This window comes from Carassius gibelio, chromosome A21 (genome assembly GCF_023724105.1).
Source record: "Carassius gibelio isolate Cgi1373 ecotype wild population from Czech Republic chromosome A21, carGib1.2-hapl.c, whole genome shotgun sequence".
NCBI lineage: Eukaryota > Metazoa > Chordata > Actinopteri > Cypriniformes > Cyprinidae > Carassius > Carassius gibelio.
Window position 1 is genome coordinate 20,763,588 of NC_068391.1, and position 25,535 is coordinate 20,789,122.

Genomic DNA, 25,535 nt, shown 5'->3' on the forward strand with positions numbered 1-25,535 from the left:
AATAAGCCAGGTCTCATTTTCTTTATTGTGTCTTTTTATGAATAAGAAAACAACGCTTTTGTAAAGTGCACTTTTTTGCAAATGATTATCAACCTATAAATTGTCCGTCTGGTAGTAGCTAGTTTTATTTAACAACAACATACATACACCATCTTATGTCATTTCTATAAGATAGATCAGATAGAATTACTGTAGCTTTTTTAGTGTTTAAACATTTTTACAAAATATGAAAGGAGCATGTTCTTACTAAACATGTATTTTCTTGTTCTTGTTGCCTCGAGGCACCTGAGGCCATTCACAAACATCTGATCTTACTATAAGAGTCTCCCTTAGAGTTCCTAAGAGTTTTAGCTGAAAGCAATAGAAATTAGACCATCCGATATAGAGTTTGTTTCTTTATTGAAACAGAGCACTTGCTCATCAGTGGATGCTCTGCAGTGATTATTTGACACGCGATTATACTTTAGTAGAGCAAAACGTGGCAGTTTGAGCGATTATGCAATGAAGCAAAGCCTTAGCCTAGCAGTGACAGACTTAAAAATCCCCCTTGCTTTCACTTGCTGGACATTGTACAACATGGAAAATGAACCAAAGAGCATTCTTGGCCAGACTGACGTTAAAATGGGTCTTACCTAAGAAAAAAGTTTAAGAACTTCTTTTCTAATACGACTGCAAGCTATCTTTATCAGTGTTAAATAGTGACTGACTCGGGTACATTTGTGTGACAGCTGATTAATACCGTGATCATAATTGATTACTATGTGTCTATCATAAGAAGACCAAAAATGCAAAAGGAGCTTCTGAATGCATTCTAGATTTTGACATGCCATACTTTACGTTTGATTAATGCACATTTAGAAACTAATCATGTGGGCCTTATGCTGAGAAACTGTTATTTTTGTAGATGCATTCTCTAGGTTGAAGGTGTAATGAATCAGATTATTATTATTATTATTTTTTTTTACTGATTTAGCTTTTATTTGGGTTTTTGTCTCATGCAGGTAAATGAAGACCAAGTTGAGAGAATGGCTGCAACAGGATCCTTATCCAATGGCTTCTGTGACCTTTCAAAAGTACAAGACGCTGTCCTGGAGAATATGTCAGGAAAAAAATTATGAAGATGAAATGTTAAAAAGAGGACAAGAGGGCAGGTTTGAAATAAGGGTCAAGGTACACTAGGAGGATGGAAGTTAAGAAAAAAATGCTGACAAAGGAAAGGTTATAGATGGACTAAAAATGTCCAAAATGGTAAAACAGTAAGCGTTTAAGGGTCTTAAGTTGATGAGTAGTTGCCGGTTAGTGTGAGTTTAATGTGAGACCAGGGGTCTGTCCCAATACACACACTTGCTGTCTTTGCCGTTTGACAAAGAGTGCATGTGACAGAAAGTAAGACTGTCCCAGGTCTGAAAACACACTTCAGCGTTTCCCATCACTCATCATGTTCAGGAACGAATTTGCTCTGAAAATTACATATTTTGTGGACCTTCCATTGTAAGTAAAATTAATAAGATATTACATGTAATTTGGTAGTAAAACATTAAGTGTTGCACATTTTATTGGTGCAGAGACAAGTATATGCATTCTGTAAAATCTCTTAATTAAAAGTACCACAGTTAAATTGTGTTGTCTGTTACAAGAAGATTACTGAAAAGACATTTACAGTTTTATTTTAAAGTGCAAAGTATCGAAAATTAACGTGCACATGAAATTCAGTAAAAAGTGTGTCCTAGTGGGCAGTGTTGGGGAAAGTTACTTTTAAAAGTAATGCATTACGATATTGTGTTACTCCCTAAAAAAGTAACTAATTACATAATGCGTTACATTACTTTTGAGTTACTTTTACCTTACTTTTTAAATATAAGCAGGGCTTGATTGTGTCACGGTTCATGGATTCATTGACTCGCCCTTGCTATGTGGGTGCACATGGGTTGAATGGGTGCGGCTCATCAGCTGATGAGCTGATCAGCGCCAGCTGTTTTGAATGAGTATGTCTTATATATTGTTTGTCACTCCATCTTGTCATTTTTCAGATGGTTTTGGAGGTTCTCTGGTCAGCACGCTTTGGATTTCTGCCTTGGATTTCGGAGGATCGTGTGCTGCTCTCCTACTACTATGGTGTAAGATCACATTCCTGCTAGCTGTCTACCCCTGACTCCTGCGTTGCCAAGCCTGGTATTCGATTCTGCCTGCGGTCTTTGGACCTACACTACCTCTGTTGTTTTGTGTCATTAAACACTAGTTCACTTGCTATTGAATCCTTGACTGTTCTTTCGAGCCATGCCAGATTGTTTTTAATATAAGAAGTTCTATTTATAGCAAATATCACACCACCTTACACACCAAAAAGTGTAATAAATAAACCTCAGGCTGAAGCAAAAGTAATGCATCTGTACAGTAGAACACAGGAGAAGAAGGTTCAGCACCCTTCAGTAATAAAAATACAATGAAGCACCACTGTTAGTTTATCTACAGTCATCTTGGCTTATTAGTATGGCTGAACTGGATCGTAAAATGTCAGCAGCAAAGACATTAGTTCATAAAATTGGATTAGACACATTTGTGTTATTTTTACATTTAATTATTGCAGGTTTGTGTCATATTCTGCGTTTGAATTTCACTGTTTTCATTCTGAAGGTTTAAAAACAGTGAAATTCAAACGCAGAATATGACACAAACCTGCAATAATTAAATGTAAAAATAACACAAATGTGTCTAATCCAATTTTATGAACTAATGTCTTTGCTGCTGACATTTTACGATTCTGATGAATACTAAATCGTTTTTTTTTTTTTGTGAGTGGGATGAATTAAAGGGTTAGTTCATCGAAAAATCATAATTATGTTAAGAACTCGCCCTCATGTTGTTCCAAACGTTCAAAAAGATGAACGGAGGTCTCACGTGTTTGGAACGACATGATGGTGAGTTATTAATAACATAATTTTGATTTTTTGATGAACTAACCCTTTAATGCACATTTAGTCTAGAACTACATCATGTTCACACAGCACACACAATGCCTCTGAACTTCCGATTTCTCCCAATATGGGGACAGGAGACTTGTCAGTCAATAAATGGGAAAATAAAGTAACTGGCGTTACTTTCTTGTAAATTAAAAAGTAATGCATTAGTTTACTAGTTACTTGAAAAAAGTAATCTGATTACGTAACTCACATTACTTTCTAACACTGGTAGCGGGTAATCAAAAGTTCTACACACTTTCAGTCTTCCAGAGAATGCAAAAGTACACACATTCTTCATTCAAATAGAAGTACAGATACTCAGGTTTAAAATGAATCCTGACTGCACTTATACTTTTTTACTCAAGTTAAAGTAAAGAAGGTACTGACAGGTACTTAGGTAAACCATAGCCATTGCTACTACCCGTTGTAGCATCACGCTGGTAACTGGACCGCACACCATTACATTAATACAAAAGCAAAAAAAAAAAAAAAAAACAATGCCGTGTAGAACACAAGCAGAGAAAAGACTAAGTTGATGAGAAAATCTAAACAAAAACTATTTGCCATTATCTAGATTGTAGGGTGATTCTGCCTCTTGTTCTTAAAAATGATAAAATTGAGTTACACTTGTTTACCCTGTTAACATACAGGGGCCCTTTAACTATAAATCATTACAAATGTCTAGGATTTAATGATAAAACATTAAATTATTATGATAAAAAAAATCACACTAATTTTTACATTTTTTTCAAGATATTGTATGCATCCATTGAGTGAAAAATAGCTCCTGTACACTTCTCTTCATTGGAGATAAACCTATGGATATGGCTGTTTACTTCCAATTTCTATGGAGAAAATAGTTCTTTCTGCCCAGTGGGCAACTGGTGTTGAAATGAAATAAAACATTTACATTATAATAAACAGGTAAAAAATGAAAATCAAAATGACCTCAAAACTTAACATGACATGACTGAACTTTAAACATATTGGCCTACATACACATTCAGCTAATTTCAGTGTGGGGCTAACTTCCTATTTTCACCCAACAACCACTTAAAGAAATTGCCATCCAATCTGAATTTAAAAAAAATTACGTTCCCTTTCAGTCGGTCACTCTCAACGTCACGTCGGTGACCAACGAAATTGGGATATCGCTTCGATAGACCAATCTACTTCAAGTGTAAACTAAACGAGTCAATGCACATTGGCATGCAATTATTGCATCCAGCTGCCGCTGATCACAGCGTGAGTATAAGAAGGCAGCAGGTGCAATGCATACCAGCTTTTCGCTTCGGAGCCGAGCGTTAGTATCGTTCTGCCCAACTGTGTCTGCTTTGAACTACACTTCCGGCAGTAGCGCGGGTGGTTTGAGGATTACAGTGAGAATGCAGAACTCTTGAAAGAGCGTACCAGCGGTATCTAGTGGTATCCAGTGGGCCTCCCCCCGACCAGATGTCGATCTCAGCATCAGAGGGAGAGCTGTCCGATGAAGATTCTGCATTCAGCTGAGCTCAAGTTTCTTTCATTGAAAACTCCTACTCCTGCTTGCACTGGCCTCCATCAAGAGGGTAGGGCACCTGTGCGCAGTTTGGGTCAATGATTCGTGCCTAGAGTTTTGGCCTGGCTAGGTGTTCAAGGTTCCCACTACACCCTTCAAAGACCAAGTGGTGAACCTGCAAGCGTTGCCCATGGAGGAGGCAGACCCAGGCCTGGCTTTGCTCTGTCCCGTCCGAGCATTGATTGCTACGTAGATCGGACACAAAGCTTCAGGGCCTCAGACCAGCTCTTTGTCTGTTATGGAGGCTGGCAGAAGGGGAGTGCTGTCTCTAAGCAGAGGATGCCCCACTGGATAGTGGATGCCATAACCCTAGCTTATCAGGCTCAGCTGCCCGCTCAGGTTGCAAGCTGCCCGCTCAGGTTGCAAGCTCACTCAACTAGAAGTGTTGCTTCCTCCTGGGCGCTGGCTCGTGGCGCCTCGCTGACAGATATTTGTAGAGCTGTGGGCTGGGCGACCTCTAACACTTTTGCCAGTCTTACCCAATCTCACCCAGTGAGGTAGTGCATGGCAATGGTAAGTGGAATTACTTGTTCCGGGCCCTGGCCTACACCTAATAGGAGCACATGCAACTTGCACAGGGCACTGGAAGGGGCAACACCCATGGCGCTTTGGTAGGGATCCCAATTTCGTCGGTCACCGACATGACGTCTCCATTCCCTCGTAACTGGGATGTTACAGCATCTTGATCAAGTCTCAACTAATATTTGACATCAAATTGATGTCATAATTGATACCACTGGGTGAGGATATCATCATTGTGACTACTCCAAACTGTCAAGATATAATAATTTAAAACGTGACCATCTTAAAAAAACATGTTTTTGTGGAATCTCAAAAGATTCCAAACAATTTTTAGGGTTTTGTACAGAATTAATGCAAACATGCACGAAGGATATACCCCTGTATTTATGAAAACTTGTACATGTTGTTCTCCTGTATAATTCTTATTTCCATTAGTCATTACTGAACGATTCAGCAGAGCTCCCAGTCAAATGAGAACGTGCAGTCCATCAGGTTTCGCTTTACCGTAAATCATCGTGTTTCGCCTGATATGTGACGCAGGAAGATTATCGATTATCCTTTATTGCGTTTACACGGTGTTCGTAATGGCCTTTTAACATGCAGATGGATTGTACCTCGAGAATTATGCAATATCTGACGCCGTTAAAGACTGTATGTTACGTATTTTCACTGATATAGGCGCTCATCATGGAGCTCGGGAATGCGAGTGCGCGTTTATTAGAAGGATTGTGAGCGCGAGTGGAAAGTGTTCGAGGCTCTTCTGTACGTGGCAGCGAAAAATCACTGCAAACAGCTGAGATAAAGCGAGGGAGACTCTATCAAACTGATCCAGTAGAGCTGTTCCTTCATCACGGCCACTCTTTCCACTCAAACCGAGGTAAGCACTGTTACATTTCAACCATTTAAACCGACTGTTTGATTTGTAACGGTTCTGCGTTCCATGCGACAGCAACATAATAACTTTACCTTTGACCTTTAAAGAACTCTAAGCGCTACATTGTTTCTTACACTGACGTCGTTGTGCAGATTCTTCCATTGAGATGCTTGCTGTGCGTTCACGTTTAAAAGTACAGAATATCAGCTTATGTTATTATTAATAATATTAAGACTGGAGCTGTAAAATAGCGTTTTTGATCGCGTAAAAACTGTATTTAAAATAAGCATAGCTACGTTTATATTGTTTTAAATGTGTTTTATTTACTAGCTGTTTGTTTTAGATTAATTTCTGATTTTTTTTGGCACAAGTGTGTGAAATATATATCATACTGTTTTTATTTATTGCTTTATTTAATTCCGTTTTTAACTCATTTACCTGCTGTCACGAGTCTAATATTTATATTAGCGAGTATTATTTAGTTCGTTTATAACAGCATGCATACATCAGTGACTGAAGATATGCATTGCTTTATTAGAGTTTTATATTCTATAGAGATTTGCTGATGTTCTCCAGCTGTTGAAAGCTTCAGGCACAGATCCTCTTGGGCTGGACAGAGAAAGTTTCTGGAATTTTCTCGAGTTTTCACTCTCATGCGCTCCCTTCAGAAACATTTGAGAGGTTGTGTTGGATTGCTCTTGAGGTTAGTCTTTTTTTTTTTTTTTTTTTTTTAGCAATAAACTTATGTTATATGCCTCGAGTTAAATTATTTGATCAGTTTAGCTTTGCTCTCTTGATGCACGGTGATGTGAAAGTTCGACTGATTTCTTAACTCTATTCAGATCTATATCAGATCACTGGAAGAGTGTGAATGTCCCTGTTTTCACACAGCCTCGTCCAGTGACCTGTCACCCTTCTAAACCTTTAAGAAAGACCATCAGCATATAAAGAGCAGCAGAAGAGAGTCAGACATTAGTCAGAGACTGAGTTTACATTACACTGAGAGCAAAGCCAGAGTCAGTCTGAACTCCAGATGTACTCAGACCATGTGTGATTGTTTAATGAATTATACGGCTAAATGCTTGCATTGTAAACTACTAACAAAGTCGCACACTCTTATAGAGGTGGAGAAAAATATTTATTGATAACTGTGGATCAATCCATAATATAGCTCTGATTGAATGATGATCATATGCTCACTTATGTATTTCTATTTCAGAAAGTAGGACTATATTACAGAATCTTTACACAGAAGCTTTAATTCACTGAAAATCAGCTCTTTATATTTGCTGGATTAAAAAAAAACTGGACGTGACTTTCTGAATCCGACTCAAATTGAATGGTGAGGTCTTTAAATGGTGACCTATTTTAACGGACTTGTGGATTCTGTGTGGTTTCCAATTTAAGGTCATCCAGTTTCACCCACGCCCAGTTAAACCGTTCGTTCTGACACTCTGACCGTAATGACCGGTCATTAGCTACAAACTTAGTAAGTTCCCACCCTCACATGTATACCAGAGAGTTGGCTGTTTGTGGCAATGACGAAATCCACTTACACTTTTATGATTATAAAGTCAGCAGTAGAAGCTCACCCCAGAAAATTACATCTTAAAAATTAAATAACATATGTGTTCTCCACTGTGTTTTTGGATAAAGGCAAAAAACTAAAAAAAATCTGTTTAATGCATTCAGTGTTCTGCTCATCAGGGCTGCATTTGTCTGATCAAAAATACAGAAACAAAAACCATAATATTGTGAAATATAATTACGATTTGATTAAAATAATGGGTTTCTATTTTAATATACTTTAAAATATACTTTATTTTATTTCTGTGACGCAAAGTTGAATTTTCATCAGCCATTAGAGGTTTCTATTTTAAATGAAGGCTGTTTGTTTGAACTTTTTATTCATCAAAAAAACCTGAAAAAACAATCACAGGTTCCGAAACAATATGAAGCAGCAAAACTGTTTCCAACATTGGTAATAAATCCTCATATTATTCTGATTTCTGAAGATCATATGACACTGAAGACTCGAGGAATGATGCTGAAAATACAGCGGAGCATCACAGAAATAAATTACACTTTATGTTAATTTTAAATGGCAATTATATTTTTTTCTCCCTGCATTTTTGATCAAATAAATGCAGCCTTGATGAACAAAGATTACAATATTTTTTGTTCTCAAACTTTTGACCGGCAGTGTGTGTATACAGTATATCTTTTGTACTCGTACTCGTGTTTTTGCCAGCAATAAAAGCTCTGCAGCTGTTTCTTGAGCCGTTAGTGGTTAAGCACCAAAGACCTGACCTGGCTCAGTATTCAGTGTTTGTCCTCAGTTTTAAGCATGCTTTACACACACTTATGCACAGACTTGGTGCATAAAAATCTATTTTTAACCACCTGTGCAACCTTCAATTAAAGCCTCTGGTTAACTCCAGCGTGATATAAAGTATATCTGCACATTTCTAAAACGTCTGTTTGGTTTCCTTGTAGGCTTTGCTCCACAATGGCAACATTTCTGGTGTTAACCCTGTTGACTCTGTCGTCCTTCTCTTCTCCCGTGCAAGCCGAAATCTTCACGTCAATCGGTAAAATTCTGAATAAGTCATTCTGTTCAGTGTGCAGAGACTGCTGTAAGTGAACCGTGTATAGGTTGATTTGTAGTGAAATCCCTCATTAGTCCAGAAACAGTTTTTATTGAACCCGAGCTTCCAGAACGACTCATTTTCTACCAGTTAAACCAGTGACTGAACGGTCAGCTTCTGGTATTTAGATGGTGATTAAATGATATAAGAATGCTGTCAATCAATTCAGTTAAAGGGATCGTTTTTTCATTATTTATTTAAATACTATGACTGGGTTTGCTGAAGGGCTTGAATAGATTTAGGTTTCTTTGTCATTTTGTTTTATGCCTTCTCCTTTCATAGGCCAAATGACAGACCTGATATTTGCAGAGAGAGAGCTCGTCCAATCCCTGAAGGAATACATTGAAGCAGAAGAGTTGAAACTTGAAGCTGTGAAGAGGTGAAGGGTCTCTCTCTAGAATATATGACTGTACATGAACCAGTGACTCATCTGTGTGTGTGTTTGTGTGTGTGTCTTCTGGCTTCAGCTGGGCTAATAAACTGGATATGTTGACACATGCATCCACGTCGGACCCTGAAGGCTTCCTGGCTCACCCGGTGAACGCTTACAAGCTGATGAAGAGACTCAACACTGAGTGGTCTGACTTAGAGAGTCTGGTGCTGCAGGACCCGTCAGATGGTACACTATCACCAATCGTCATGCTTTTTTGGCTGTTGCTACAAATATACCCCAGTGACTTAAGACTGGATTTGTGCTCCAGGGACACACATAGAAAATCTCAAATGCTTGCTTGTTTAGGTCATTGCCAAATGAAAACTATCCTATCGTCTAGCTCTAAACTGCAAAATGTGGTCTTCTGCAAAGCTCCATTGAAACAGTGTGAGATGTGTAAAGTGTTATGCAAATAAAATTGAATTCAGTGTGTGTGAAGTTATCGCAGACACTTGTGTATTTTCATTCCCTAATGTGAACTTGTGCGAACATGTGTTGCAACTGTTGCCACGTGGAGTTCTGGAGAATGTTTTCACTTAAATGGAAATTATGCAAGGGATGATACTGTCACTGGAAATAATCAGGATCCCAGCATGATGCAGATTATTTATCATTTATTTTTATCAAATGCATGCATGCCTATAAAATGCATAGAGACATAAAGGGAGTTAAACTTTCATTATTCAGAAATATTTAACCACATGATACTGCTGTTATCCAGTGAGAATCATCTATTACGAAGCGCTGTGTCTTTATAATCAGGGATTCTCATGCCTTAAGTCATGTGTGATAAAAAGCTCTTCTCTTTCTCTTCTTCCGAAGGCTTCATATCGAACATGTCTGTGCACAGACAGTATTTCCCTGATGAGGAAGACGAGAAGGGAGCAGCCAAAGCACTTTTGCGTCTGCAGGACACGTATAAACTGGACTCGGAAAGTTTCTCCAAAGGCAAACTCCCAGGTCAGAGGCAGCACTCCGGTAACTCCTCTTTTCACACTTCTTTTGTTTTCATTTGGGGTCCTTCAGTTAAAGACTCCATGATAAACTGAGACTGTCATTCAATTCAACCCTTTCAATTGCACCCTTATTATCAGTGGCTTTCTGAGACTTCAATAGTGTTTTTTTTTTTGTTGTTGTTGCATGTGCTTAATTTAGAATTTCTATTTTTTGCTTTTTTGTCATTTTGAATTTGGAATGGTACCTTGATCAGGTAATTAGGGGCCAAGCATCAATGGGTTGGGCCAATAGACGATCCCTTTGCAATCATATCATGTGAGCTGAGTGATAATATTTCCTTAAAGGGATACTCCACCCCAAAATAAAATATTTGTCATTAATAATTTACCCCCATGTCGTTCCAAACCCGTAATAGCTTCGTTCGTCTTCGGAACACAATTTAAGATATTTTGGATGAAAACCGGGAGGCTTTTTACTGTCTGCGTTCAGCTCATATTCTCCAAAATGGAGCTATAATGATTTGGAGAAAAACAGAGGAGAGGAATTGTTGAATAAAGTTGTTATTTTTGTTTTCTTTGTGTACAAAAAAAGTATTCTCGTTGATCCATAACGTTACAGATGAATGACTGATGGACGATGTCTTTCATACTTTTCTGGACCTTGACACTGTTATTTATTTGGCAGTCTATGGGACAGTCACAAGCCTCCCGGTTTTCATCCAAAATATCTTAAATTGTGTTCCGAAGATAAACAAAGCTTTTACGGGTTTGGAACGACATGAAGGAAAGTGATTAATGACAAAAAATTCATTTTGGTGTGGAGTATCCCTTTAATAGGCCTATATTTTCTGAAGACTTCGCTCTGCTCGCTCAACCCAGAATGCCCTTTGGTGATTTGCTTGTTCGAGATCGAGAATGGTAGAGTAGTTATGAAGCTGCAAGCCTTATACTTAAATTGTTTGTAATAGTGATGCATGGGTCGGGGTATTTTCTAACGCGCGGTCCCGCTTTTCTGAAATTTCTTGACCTCCCCCGCGCAATAAAATATGAAAATATATATTCCACATATTTAATATAGGCTATAGGTAATACCGCTATGATGGTTCGTTCGTGAACATATCTTTTAGATAAACGAATCGTTCTAGTTCACGTAACACACTGACCATAGACCGTAAAAGACTCTTATTTCTCGTTCACTGAAGTTCCTCTCTCCACATCAGCGCATGCGCAGTTCGTGAACAGCTCTGTGAACCGTTTCATCCTGTCAGAGTTACTCAAGATGTGACGGAGCATGTGATTTGTTGAATTTTGTGAACGAATACGATCTTCTTGTTCATGAACGAGTTGAATGAACTGATACATCTTGTTCGTGAATGAAATGAATGAGAGTATACAGGGTCAGTCGGCCAAGCATGTAAATCTCGATCAGCAGAAACAAAGCGCAGTTACAGGTGCACATACGCTTGTTTTCATATTTAGCATACAGAACATAACTCCACGTTTAATCCCTTGTACTTTGTTAATCTGAACTATTTATTTAGACTGTTTATTTAATGCGATCATGCACACGCTTTAATAAAGCGAAATCGGTAAATGCATTCGTTGACTTAAAACATAACACATAAGACACTCTTTTTCGCCACCTGCTGGCGTATCTGTGAAGTACGAAGAAATGGTCACTGAACTAATCAGGGAACGAATCATTTTGGTGAATGAATTGAAAATCAATGAATCTCTCGAAAGAATAAACATTTTCACCACTAATTTCCATGCAACATAAATGGATTTTAAAAATCTTGCTGGTTATGAGATGAGCCGTGCATCACTAGTTTGTAAGTGTTTCGATTCCAGTGTCCACTCTTTGCTGATATAATGTGCGGTCACTGACTGCATGATCTGCATGATCTGCGGTCTTCCAGAAGAATATCAGACCTGGCAACTCAAACTGCTTGACAAATGTTTGCAGCATGGCCTTGAATCAGCTCTTCTCTACCGTATTAACAGAAAGCATTTCTTTTGCTTGGCAGCAAGTCACCGCATCAGTACACCGCTTTCATTCTTCACTGTCACGCTTGCACTTTTGGCGAAAGCCCCAGATATGGTTGGTTGGTCCCTAGTTGTTTTGCCAAGTTCAGTTGTGCGTGATGGCATGAGCAGTGAACGGTGTTCTGCAGGATGGTGCAGCACAAATAATGATGTAGATGTGTTATCTCTCCATCACTTCAGACGTGTCTCATGGCTGTCCTCTTTCATTAAGCTTAATCCCAAAGGATTGCCAGATAGGTGAAGTGGTGCATTTTTCTTATTGACCAAAGTTTGTAGATGCCATTATTAGAGTCACTATATGCACATGTATACTTCTTACCTGCAAAAAAAGGAATTGTTAAAATCAATTTAGCTAAAATCTAACCAGATCATCTTCAGACCATGACAAAAAAGTGATACAATTCTAGTTGATTAGACTAATGCATATTTTTTTTAAGCAACCAAAGTGGATGTGAGACTATAGCGTATTGAGACCATACTTGGTGTACGCTATAATAACCATGACCGCTTTGGCCTAGTTGTCAGGAGATATGAAAAATGGCTATTTCTGATTATAATGTCTAAACGGTGTGAACCATACTAAAACATTTTGTCATAAAATGTCGTATTTTGTGAATAAATTGGTGTATTGTCATGAAATTTGGATTGTGTCTTTGAAATTGCAATTTTTTATTATACACTAATGATCTGTGTACATTTTTGTAATTGGTCAAACATTCATCTGCCCTTGTGATTTTTTTTAATCCTAAATAATTTCCCCTTCCTCTTGCAATATTTCCTTTTTAAATGTATTTTGTTGAAGTCCTAAAATTAAATAAACTGACACTAAATTCAAAATTTTTATATACTTTCAAATTTATGAAAACATTTTAATTGCTTGAAATAAATAATAATAATAATAAACATTAATTAGCATAGCACTTTTCATACAAAAAATACAACTCTAGGTGCTTCACAAGCATGAAAACAATCAAGTACTATAAAGGTTCAAAATGTAAAACAAAGCATAAAGTTTGACCTCAATATCAATATAAATAATACAACAATGATGAAAGAATCAGAAGGTAAAATAAAAAACCTAAAAACTGACTTCACTGTTATACTGATAAGTAACTTTAGAAATGTATGTCTTGACCCGTTTTATTTTATTTTTTTATTTTTTTATATATATGAATGCTGGCAGCTTCTTTTACTCAATTTTCTTTTGCACAATTCCACATTTTTGCAGCATAATATCTAAAAGAAGTGCCTCCAGAATGTTTGATTTACTGAATATTGTGCTGGAAGACTAGCACTAGAGGATCTTACATATCTCATAAAGACAGTCTGAAATGTATAGAGGTGCAGTGATTTATAAACCAATGAAATAACCTCAACATCAGTTCTTTGATGGACTGAGAACCAATGCAGTTCCATTAAAACCAGTGTAATCTGCTCTGTTTCATTAGGACTCTGGCTGCTGCATTGTGTTTCAGTTGTAACTTTATTATAGAAGCCTTATGCAAGCCCGTATACGAAACATTATATTTGACAAACTTGATTAATATGAGAGTTCAAACTAAGGCCACAGTCCAGAATGATGCCCAGGTTCTTAAGAAACCAAACCCAGCTTCCAAGTAATATTTAAAACCAGGAATTATGTAGGATCTATAAAACACCTAAATGAATTTTATTGACAGTCTGAGATTGATGAGCGCTGGAATCTCTCAGTGTGGTGTGGCTAACAGCTGGGATCAAGCAGCAGTCATAAATCATACAGCGTGCTTTCACTGAAACCTGTGGTAAACGACGTGATGTTGTGTCCGCAGGGGTGCGCTACAACGCTGAGCTGACCGTGGATGACTGCTTTGACATGGGCAAACTGGCCTACAACGAGAATGACCATTATCACTCCGTGCTGTGGATGCAGCAGGCGCTCAGACAGATGGACTCGGGAGAAGACGCCAAGACGGCCAAAGCTGATATCTTAGATTATCTGAGTTACTCCGTCTATCAGATGGGTGACCTGCCACGAGCCATCGAACTCACCCGGCGCTTGGTGGCCATCGGTAGGCCGTTTCTCTCTCTCTCTCTGTTTGAACAGCAAATTGTCAGTAGATGATCATTAGGAAATGTAAAAGGCACACGAAACTCTTATATATATTACATTGAATCTGAAACATACCTGATGCAGTTTTGTTTGGCTGTATATCTTGAGCGTGGCGTGTCCTGTGCTGTGTGTACCTGCAGATCCCAGCCACCAGAGGGCAGGAGCAAACCTGCGCTACTTCGAGCGGCTGCTGTCTAAGGAGCTGAGGGACCGGGGGCGGAGCCAGCAGGAGCCCGCGGACGAGAGGCCCATTCAGCTGGACACGTATGAGCGGCCCAAAGACTACCTGCCCGAGAGAGAGGTGTACGAGGCCCTCTGCAGGGGAGAGGGAGTCAAAATGGTGAGCACAGCTCATGTCCATTTAGCCTGACTACGTCAGACTTCCTACTTCCGCTCAATTTTATTTCGCTTCTGTACTCAGTCTGATGCAGCGTCAGAGCTTTCTGTTTGCCACCGGTCTGGAAACAGCCGGGCCAATCAACGAACAGAGGGCGGGCTGAGAGCCGTGACGTAGATGCGTAGATTAACTTCGCATAATCTGCAAAAGTCGTTTACAGCCATGTTCACTCCGGTATTTCGCTCGCATCATCATGTGTTTACAACAGGTTTACAGTGGAAGTTCAATCATAGATTTGAGTTCGATGCATGATGTCTGTGCTTCGATGCGGCTGTACAGGCGAATAACATACGTCATAACTAAGCGTATCTGATTGGCTTACGGGTAACCAATGATTTTAAACTTCAGACAAGCGCCCCCTAGCGAGAGAGAAAACACTTCTCTATTGTGCCATTCCAGACTCTGTCTACGAAGCAAAGTGAAGTAGCAGAGTCTGGTATTACCAGGCTAATGTCCATTATACACCATGGAGGAATTATTTGCTCTTCTCACTTTATAAGCCTTTGAATCATTTACAGCGTCTCATGTTTTAAACTTTCATTATGTTTTATTTCCTCCAGTCTTCAGTGTCACATGATCTTCAGAAATCAGAATCATATGAGGATTTACTGCTCAAGAAACATTTCTGATTATTAATGTTGAAAACAGTTTATTCTGCTTTATATATTTGTGTAAACTGTAATAAACTACTGGTTTGAGGTATGTACAGTTTTGCATTAAACAGGATGCGTTAAACTGACCAAAAGTGACATTAGTAATTTATAGTAATTTATAACAATGCAAGGAAATTAGATTTTAAGCAAATGCTGTTTGAATGTTCTAATCAAAGAATCCTGAAAAAAAAACTTATCACAGTTTTCACAAATATATTAAGCAGCAAAAGCTGCTTTTAACACCGATAACAATACAAACCATAATTAATACTTGAGCACCAATAATTAATAACAACTGAGCAGTAAATCATCATATTATTCTGATTTCTGAAGATCATGTGACACTGAAGACTGGAGGAATGATGCTGAAAATACAGCAATAAATTGTTTTTCAATAAAATCAAACAGAAATAAGTTTTTCTTTTAAAGAGTTAAATTATTTCACAATATTTCAGTTCTTTATTTTTTATTTAAAGTTTTAGAGTTTAACAGTTACTAAAGTTACAAACACAACTAAATAAAGGTAACTAACCTAGAACATCAAAATACACACAATTACACAAAGAAAAGAAACGGGAAGAAAAAAGAAAAAGATGAGGGACTGCCTCATTTAACAGATATTAACAGCATAATTTGAAAATATAAACAAATGACAATATTCACAATTGTTTTCTACAACATTTCAGTGTTTACTGTATTTTTGAACATATAAATGCAGCCTTGGTGAGCATGAGGGACATCTTTCAAATGCATGAAAAAAATCTTAATTATTCCAGACTTTAGTAATAATTACAAACAATATCCATATGTATATTATGCACACAATATGAAAGACCAAGATTTCGATTCTGTCCAGCTAATACGTTAACACACAAGTCTTGTGGTTGTAGTTTCGAATCCTTGTATTTTAATGTTTATTTAGTTCAGTGTCTTTCCACACAGAATTCTGTTCATCCAGTCTTGATCGAAGTCTGTTTAAAACAGACAAAAAAAAAAAAAGTCATCCTAAATAGCAATAGGTCGTCATAAAAAAGCTATAGAAGCTTTTTTCTTCTTAATTTCCCGACAGACTCCAAAGAGGCGTAGCCGACTGTTCTGCCGCTATCAGGATGGGAACAAGAACCCGCGTCTGCTGCTCAAGCCCATGAAGGAGGAGGACGAGTGGGACAGTCCTCATATCGTACGCTTTCTGGACGCCCTCTCTGATGAAGAGATCGAGAAGATCAAGGAGCTGGCCAAACCCAATGTGAGTGTGCAGATGGACACATGAGTCTATATACGGTCCATACATAGTCCATAGACAGTATATAGATTCATATAGACACATAAAGATGTCTTTATGACACCTAAATGCATCTAAGTGGACAGTATATTAGCATGACACTATATACTGTCCATATGTGCATGTTCTGTAAAGCTGCTTTGAAACAATGTGTATTGGGAAAAGTTCTATACGGATAAATTTGAATTGAATTGAATATATAGACCACGGACAGTATATCGACTCGTATAGATGTCTATATGACATCTATATGGACCGTATATATAGGCATCAATCTATATATTTTATAAATGTATGCATTTTAGTAGATGCTTTTATCCAAAGTGACTTACAGTGCATTCAGGCTAACATTTTTTTACGTAACATGTGTTTCCTTGGAATCGAACCCACAACCTTTTGAGTTGCTAACACAATGCTCTACCACTGAACCACAGGAACACTATACATATCTATATCCATATATTAGCCATAGACGGTATATAAGCTACAATAGACAGTATATAGACTAATTTGACTAGCTTAAAGGAGTAAATCACCCTAAAATGAGTTTTATTTATTTTTTCATTTTTCATATTTATTGTTTCGTATTAGGCATGCACCGAAATTTCTACTGCCAAAAATGGCATTTGGGAATTTTAATTTCCCGAATTTTAATTTCGATCCATCAATGCCTAGTATAGATGTGGTGAAAAAAACTAAAAATAATTACAGGCTCCATGAGGAACTAAAGATGAATTCTAATAGACTTGCTTCATAGAAATGTGGAGTTGATGGATGAATCTGAGAGACTTTTTCAACATTTATTCATGTACACAATTAAACAAACCTATTTTATTTTATCAGTTATATCAGCTAAACAAACTTCTTCGTTTGTCATATTTAAGATGTGATGAAACCGTGAAAGTAGTGAAAGATATTATTTTCCATATTGAGACAAATCAGAGTGTGACATTATCAAAAGAAAAAAAAAGAAAAGCTGTAGGGCAGGACGTGGTTCTGTGCATCAGTGTTGGATTGGCTGGGAAGAGTTGCTCATTGCATTAGTGACAGTATGTGTTTTTTTGCCATTGACACATCACTTGTTTCAAATCTGAATGTGAATGCAAAGCTAATTCTGAGTTGTTCTGTGTAGCTTGCTAGAGCCACAGTCAGAGACCCAAACACAGGTGTTCTGACGGTCGCCCATTACAGAGTTTCCAAAAGGTGAGCTCATATACATCAGTTCATTTAATAGTTTTCATGTCTTGCTTGTATAGAACATAAGTTGACTGGGGCTGGATGGTATGACAACAGAAAAGTATTCACTTCTCAATACAAAGCGTATCACAGTAGATATATTTGAGTGAATATTGGTGGAAATCTTCTGCTTAATTGATATTCAGAACAGCATTACTCTTGATCATGTGATTATTGCGTGAATAAACTGGATTTGTCATTATATTCATTACAATAAGTATGATATACCTTTACTGTAATGCAAAATCTTTCATTCTTAGACTTCCCCTCCAGGCAATACATTAACCCTCTGGAGTCTAAGGGTATTTTTGGGGCCTTGAGAAGTTTTGTCATGCCCTGACATTTGTGCTTTTTTCAGTTTCTTATAAATATCTAAATGGGTAAAGTCTAATATCACTGTAATCAGCACAAACTGGGCTATAATAATATGTGAAACCCATGCATGTACATGATTGTATTTTTGAGAAAAAAAATGTTATGCATGGTTAGTGAAAAACTAAAAATGTTAAATCACTTGCATAAGGCAATAAAACACATACATAAAATTGGTTGCCGGAAAAGATGAGAACTGGAGCTTGTAGCCTAGAATTTTTCTTTCTGAATGATGTGAAAATCATCTTGTTTACTCACTCACAGAAAACAATATATTGATTTAAATTTTCTAAAACACTTTTTGTTGGTAAAAGTCATATGCGAGTAGGCGTCAACTATCATGAATATCATTGTGATTTACACCTGAGAGGACAAAGGCCTGCATAATGAGCTGCATAATGAGCCTCTCATTCAACTGTGCCACTGTGAGGGAGGACTTACAAGAAAGAGAACAAAATAAAAGTATATAATTTTATGTTTGTAGTTTATTAAGAATATATTTAATTATCCCACAACATAATTTAATATCCACTTGGGGGAGCAGTTAAACAGTTTATTAGGAACAATCAAAGCTGACTTTCACATTTTTTGGCATCCTTTCTCTAGTCACACAATCCTTCAGAAATCCTTTTAACAATCTTATTTTCTACCAAATAAACCCCATTTATTATCATTATTATTATTATTATTATTATTAATGTTGAAAAGAGCTGATAATATTTTTCAGGTTTTTTTAGGGGGAATAAATCGAAAGAACTGCATTGTTTTTACATTCGTTAGAGTTATCTCTATTTGTCACATTTATATTATTTACATCAAGCTTTTGAATGGTATAGTATTGTATATTGTTATTGAAACTTCATAATGTTTCACTTGATTATACATTTAGTCAGGAATTATAGTTTGGAAAAAGTATTTGGAAAAAGTCTAACTAGTAAAATGTTTACACGTTATGTGAAAACTAGTACAAATAAATAAAAAGAGACTTACTCATGTTTATGATCTCTGCTGAATAAAGTGCTTCATTCTTTTTTCTGAGGAAATCCATTTCTCAAATCCTCAACCACATCACATCTTTTTGGGGTGAATTATGTCTTAGTCCTCTAATCGCGAAGCAAACAGTAAAATAAAATAAAAACTTGAAGAACAGTCTCAATGCCTTTTCTTCTGTGTGGGCGTATTCAAGCCGCGCGCTTCAGTTTGAATCTGAATAGCGCGTTCAGCGCGGGGGCGTGGTCACATTAGATATAATGAGCGGAGATATGAAAAACAGACATTGCGTTGTTTTCATATGGATTACTTTATCTCAGAATATTTGTTTTCGGCAGCACTTGTTTAGTTTAAAAGTAGACATTCCAGGCTTTCTATAGATATCTCTCTCATGTCTCTTCGTTGAGTATTCACGGAGTTACAGTTCATTTTAATGAAATGTTTGTACATGACGATCAGCGGAGACAAAGACTGTAGACGCGCACCTTGTTTGTTATCTTTATTTTATAAGTGCACAAAGGTTTTTTGTTATTATGTCTGTATCCAAAAAAAACTAGACCCTTTACAGATTCGATTGATGTATTGCTCTTATCTGTACGATTAAAACTGAGAGTGTAATTTAAGTTCTTTTCGGGGTTATCAGGTGAAAATGACTCAAAACGCATATATGCGTTAATCGACTCGAAAGGGTTTTAATAAGTGTAACTAATTTGATATTGAGAGACAGCTGTTGGACAGAATTCTGCCCATTTCCTGTGTGGTGATGATCTTCTTGTCCTCTGGTGTGTCTGCAGCGCGTGGTTAGAAGGGGAAGATGATCCAGTGATCGCTCGGGTCAATCAGAGAATAGAAGATGTCACTGGATTATCTGTAAACACCGCAGAACTTCTACAGGTCACTCATCCTAAAAACTCCAGAACATCACACACATGATCTGTGCTCTCCATAGACTTCAGTCTCACACCATATCATACATCATATACCATATATATATCATATAATATCGTATCATATCATATCGTATCACATCACACATAACATATCACACACTCTTTGCTCTCCATAGGCTTCAGTCTCACACCATATCATATATCATATACCATATATCGTATCATATCATATATCATATACCATATATCGTATCATATACCATATATAAAAAAAATATATATATATGGTCAAATACCATATATCGTATGATATACCATATATCGTATCGTATCATATCATATATCGTATCATATCACACATAACATATCACACACACAATCTGTGCTCTCCATAGCCTTCAGTCTCACACCATATCATATATCATATATATCATATCATATATCATATATCATATCATATCATACATCATAACATATCACACACTCTGTGCTCTCCATAGGCTTCAGTCTCATACCATATCATATACCATATACCACATATATCATATATCATATCATATCATATTGTATCATATCACACATAACATATCACACACACACAATCTGTGCTCTCCATAGGCTTCAGTCTCACACCATATATCATATCATGGTTTAATTTGCACACAATGCTTATGTGAACAGTGAATTGTCTCTGTTGTGATTGTGATACAGAATTAGATTGAAAAGGGTTTTCTTATAACTTCTTTTGAATCTTAGGTGGCTAACTATGGCGTTGGAGGCCAATATGAACCACATTATGATTTCTCAAGGGTAAGAACAGTGGCATGTGCATGAAGAAATATAAGAGCCTGTTTTCATTAAAAACAATGCAATGTCATATTTATATTTCTGTGATCGTTAAGAAAATGTGTATTTCAGTGGGACTTTTTTGCTGTCAGTTGACACACTATATCCATTTCTCATCTTTATCCATATTTTGTCCATAAAACAATTAATGAGATCCATTCCTATAGCGGATGGAGGAATTGCGTTAGATTAGAATTAACTCAAAAAATAAGAGTGAAATTAAATAAGGTGTATACTTTCATTTTCAATCACAGATATATATGGTTTATTATTAACAAGGTTTATTATTTATGACAAATAACATAATCATGGATGTGGTTAATGTCAAAACAAACTAAATCATTACTGAGATGGTCAATCTAAACTTGCCTAAAAAAAAATAAGAATTACTGAATTATTGAAAGTTTTATTCTTTTTAATAATATGCTTAATGTGGAATACAGTGTGACACCTGATGGCAAAGTCCCTTTTAAAATGTATCCAAGGGAACGTTTACACGACATCTGTGTTCTGAAAATATAAAGGTTTTGCATGCAAACGATAATTTCAAAATGATCCTCGTTCAAAGTGATCCACAAAAACGACTAAAAACGCTGTATTATTCATGCCAGGCCAGTAGATGGCGATGTCACTTTGTAAAGAAACACTACGCATAGACTCATTCCTGTAGAGTCTACATGTTTTATGCACGTGTATGACATCATGGTTTACACAAAATTCACATTTATGTAGTTTGTGCAGAAACGATAACGGTATCATTAAAAAGAAAAATTGTGCATAAATGAACGTCCAAAATGATGCCGTGTAAACGCCCCCTACAGTAATAGCATGGAATGGCAGCTTACAGTGCACATTTTTATTGCTGGTGGTAATACATTTCCTGACAATGTCTTAGGAATTTTTATGTTAATGGGAATTCATTAGACATTTGGATTTTGACGAAAAATCATATTTCAGCTTTCATGTTGTCATATTGAAGATAAAGTAACGTTGCCTCAGAGGCGGAGATATTCTCCTGCTACACTTCAATCTGGTTTAAAAGTTACAAACGTCTGTTGCAGCGTCCTTTTGACAGCAACCTCAAGGTTGATGGAAATAGACTTGCCACCTATCTGAACTACGTAAGTACATGTGTTGTGCTTCTTCCGCTCTGCCTGTCTTTACTCTAAAATTTTATCTTCATAGAAAGATGAACCTGATGCTTTCAAATCATTAGGCACTGGAAATCGTGTGGCTACTTTTTTAAATTATGTAAGTATGTGTATCCTGTGGTGCCTGGTATTGCTCTTGTGTTGGCATCAGGTCTTGTAATATGAACCCTACACACTACAGCAGTGGTGCTCAACCAGGGACAGCAAGACAGATCACGCAGCAAAAGAAGACAAACAGCTCAAAAAAACAAAAAAACATTATATATATTTGTTTTATTCACACATTCAAAAACTGCTTGTTTGCATTGAAGACCCAGGATTGTAAAACATCTGGATGTATGAGGGGGGCCGGTTTTAAAAGTGAGATTTATAGACCTGTGAAAGTCTGTATGAGTTGTAAAAAGTATTTAAAAAATCTGGAAACTCAGGAACAACTGAAACATCTGGAAACTTGAGAATCAGTGCACTACACTTTCACAGCACTTTTAATGCCATCGTGCAAATTTTGTGACAATATAATATCTTTAAATCGCAGATCTGTTTAATCCAGACTGTTACATAGCACATTAAAATACAACATAATAAAAATAAAAGCAATACTCCCTTTTATATAGTTATATAGCATACCGAACGTGCATGACTTCTGGGTAATGCTATATACACAAACACAAAAATAAAATAAATGCACTAAAATACAATACAATGATGAAAATTGACTTCTTAGTGTTACTTTAGTTTCTAACTTGCCTTGATTTTGGGCAAATCTTTTGCTTTAAAAATCTCACCTATATTCTGTATTATATAGTACTTTTTACAAATATTTTTCCACAACAGAAATATGAAACTCTGATGGCATATCAAGTTATACTTCTGCATGTTGAATCTTTCTTTGTTCCAGATGAGTGATGTTGAGGCTGGTGGGGCGACGGTTTTCCCTGATTTTGGTGCTGCTATTTGGCCTAGAAAGGTATGGACAACCTTTTCAAACATTTATTACAAAAAATGTATAAAACATGTTTTCAAGGGTTACTCCACCCCAAAATGAAAATGTTGTCATTAATCACTTACCCCCATGTCGTTCAAACCTGTAAAACTTCGTTCGTCGTCGGAACACAATTTAAGATTTTTTTGGGGGAATGAAAACTGGGAGGCATGAGACTGCCAAGTAACTTACACTGTCAAAAATAGTCCATCAGACATCAGTGATTCAACCGTAACATTATGAAGTGAGGAGAATACTTTCTGTAAGTGAATAAAACAAAAATAACAACTTTATTCGACTACTCCTTTGTCAACGGTCTCCTCTGTGTCTCTCCACATCACTCAAACTGCCTACGCTCTTCTGTTTCTTGTGTCTTCTGTGTTTCTACGTGTGTTTAGCTTTGATTTGAAAGAAAACAGCGCATCCTTGTGGTGCGGCTGACACAGAAGAGCATACGCAGCATACGGTGATATGGAGAAATATCTTCAATTGTGTTCTGAAGATGAACTAAGCTTTTACTGGTTTGGAACGACATGATGGTACGAGATTAATGACAACATTTTCCCTTTAAATCAATTATGATGATGGTACTGCATTAATCACTTTTGTTGTGTATTGTATTTATATGTGGTATATATAGTAGATTAAGTATTACTTGTGCTGAATGTTACTCTGTTACATTGCGAAAAAGATAAAAGCAAGAATTGACAGAATAATCTACTAATATTTGGTTATTTGAGATGATAGCATTGCTGAATAATGGTTACATTTCCCTCGCCTTAAATATTGAGCACAGATGGGAAGATCGGATCACTTTACTGACTCTCTCATTCAGTCTTGTTCTTGTTCTCCTCTTTATTCAAGCCATTTTGTTCATTTGAGTGGCGTTAATGCATGCTAATAAGCAGCTAGTGGATAGTGAGAATCATTCCTTTAAACTAAAGTGTTGCCATTAGTTATTTTACAGATGCAGCATTTGTTCTAAAAGGATCCTCATCTTTCTGTAGGGAACGGCTGTGTTCTGGTACAACCTCTTCAGAAGTGGAGAAGGAGACTACAGAACCAGGCATGCAGCCTGTCCGGTTCTAGTCGGCAGTAAATGGGGTAAGTGGACTAAACCCAGACTCGTGTGAAGTTTAGTCTTCAAACCGTGCTGCTGCTAGCCGTGAACAGGCTTCAGATTGGTGTACTTTTTAAAATGCACAAATGCCACGTTCTTCAGAGAGATCTACTACTACTACTGCTTTTAGAGAACGAAGTGAACATGGCATAAGAAGTAGGTTGTTTGAAATGCATCAAATGTCCATTCCTCCCCCAATTCTCATTTACAAGTCTTCTCGTTTGGCAGTTTCAAACAAATGGATCCACGAGAGAGGACAAGAGTTCAGACGCCCGTGTGGCCTGACTGAAGGGGACCGATCTTGAGCTCGGTTCTGCAAACACAGACACTATCAGACCCTTCAGACGCATCAGGAACACACACCAGTTCAGTCAGGACTAGCTGCTGGGGATAGTGGGTCATTTCGCTTTTATTGGAGTGTTTCATTCCCCCGTTCCTTAACATTTCTTGGCTGGAGTATCGTGTCATGACTTTTTTATGTAATGCATAAATTATTGTCCTGTTCTTTAGTGATTTATTTTATATTCTTATATGGTTTGCAATAAAACATCTAAATTTGAAGTCCTGTTTCTTTGTCTGCATTTTGAGGAGCTGTTTATATAGAAATATTTTGATGCAACAGAATTTATTACACAGACTTGTATTAATGTTAGGCTACAACAGCCATAAACTGCATCTGAATTGATATTTCAATATATTCACAGATTGCTAATTGCAGCTCAGATGTGGCATGAATGCATTTACACCACAATTTTTATAAATGGTGCCATGAGATGAATGGGTTTTAAACGGATATTAAAAATGTAAATTCTGTCACTAATTATTCATCTTATTATCATTTTGTTTCAGACCTGAATGACTCAAAAGAAGATAATTAGAAATTGTTTTTTTGTTTTTTTTTTGGAGGTCAGTAGTTATTGAAACCAGTTTAGTTACCAATGTTCCTTAAAATATCTTTGTTTCACAAAAGAAAATGCCAGTCAGGGTTGCATCGACATGAATTGTTAAAGCTGAAGTAGATAACTTTTGTAAAAATGTATTTGTGAAACCTGTCATTATAGAATATGAGATAGAAATGACCTCTTTAAAAATCAAGCTCCTCTGGCTCCTCCCAGTGCCCTATTGCCATTTGCAGGAATGCAATCGCTCCCGGTAAGAAACAACCAATCAGAGCTTGCGGTCCGTAACTTTGTTTGTGTTCAAAATATAGAAAAATGTATATAATAAGCGAGTACACCATGAATCCATTTTCCAAACCGTGTTTTTAGCTTGTCCTGAATCACTAGGGTGCACCTATAATAAGTGTTTATATTCGGACTATTTTAGATTGCTTCGGGGGTACCGCAGGGGAGTAACCCAGTACCTTTGTGATTCTTCATAGACATAAACAGAGAGAAGTAGTTCCGGCTACGATGTTCTTCCGCAAGACGCAAGCAGTTCTGTTTATTAACCGCTAGAGCGTCAAAAGTTACCTACCGCAGCTTTAATGACAGAATTTTCATTTTGGAGGGAATTATCACCTTTAATGGA

General features: G+C 37.0%; 1 protein-coding gene across 7 annotated transcripts; it reads left to right on the top strand.

Moving 5' to 3' along the window:
* Window positions 1–5,572: 5,572 nt before the first annotated feature.
* Window positions 5,573–24,566, top strand: LOC127942055 (prolyl 4-hydroxylase subunit alpha-2). Of its 7 annotated transcripts, XM_052537596.1 has the most exons (17): window positions 5,601–5,917; window positions 6,470–6,617; window positions 8,411–8,505; window positions 8,845–8,941; window positions 9,030–9,181; window positions 9,818–9,955; window positions 13,806–14,045; window positions 14,227–14,426; window positions 16,206–16,382; window positions 17,551–17,621; window positions 19,811–19,910; window positions 20,663–20,716; window positions 21,814–21,873; window positions 21,938–22,003; window positions 22,802–22,870; window positions 23,893–23,989; window positions 24,234–24,566. In XM_052537596.1, the coding sequence occupies exons 2-17, from the start codon at window positions 6,568–6,570 to the stop codon at window positions 24,308–24,310; spliced, it is 1,743 nt and encodes a 580-aa protein (XP_052393556.1). In that variant the 5' UTR covers window positions 5,601–5,917; window positions 6,470–6,567; the 3' UTR covers window positions 24,311–24,566. The 7 variants fall into 7 exon arrangements, with proteins under 7 accessions (XP_052393553.1, XP_052393551.1, XP_052393556.1 ...); XM_052537593.1 differs by lacking the exon at window positions 21,938–22,003 and having other exon boundaries at window positions 5,573–5,917; XM_052537591.1 differs by lacking the exon at window positions 21,938–22,003 and having other exon boundaries at window positions 5,600–5,917; window positions 9,818–9,973.
* Window positions 24,567–25,535: the final 969 nt, after the last annotated feature.

Coding starts and splice junctions, on each gene's coding strand:
- LOC127942055 (XM_052537596.1), top strand. CDS start 6,568: ATGCGCTCCCTTCAGAAACATTTGAGAGGTTGTGTTGGATTGCTCTTG. Junction 17,622..19,810: donor CATTACAGAGTTTCCAAAAG/GTGAGCTCATAT, acceptor GTGTGTCTGCAG/CGCGTGGTTAGAAGGGGAAG. Junction 22,871..23,892: donor CTGCTATTTGGCCTAGAAAG/GTATGGACAACC, acceptor ATCTTTCTGTAG/GGAACGGCTGTGTTCTGGTA.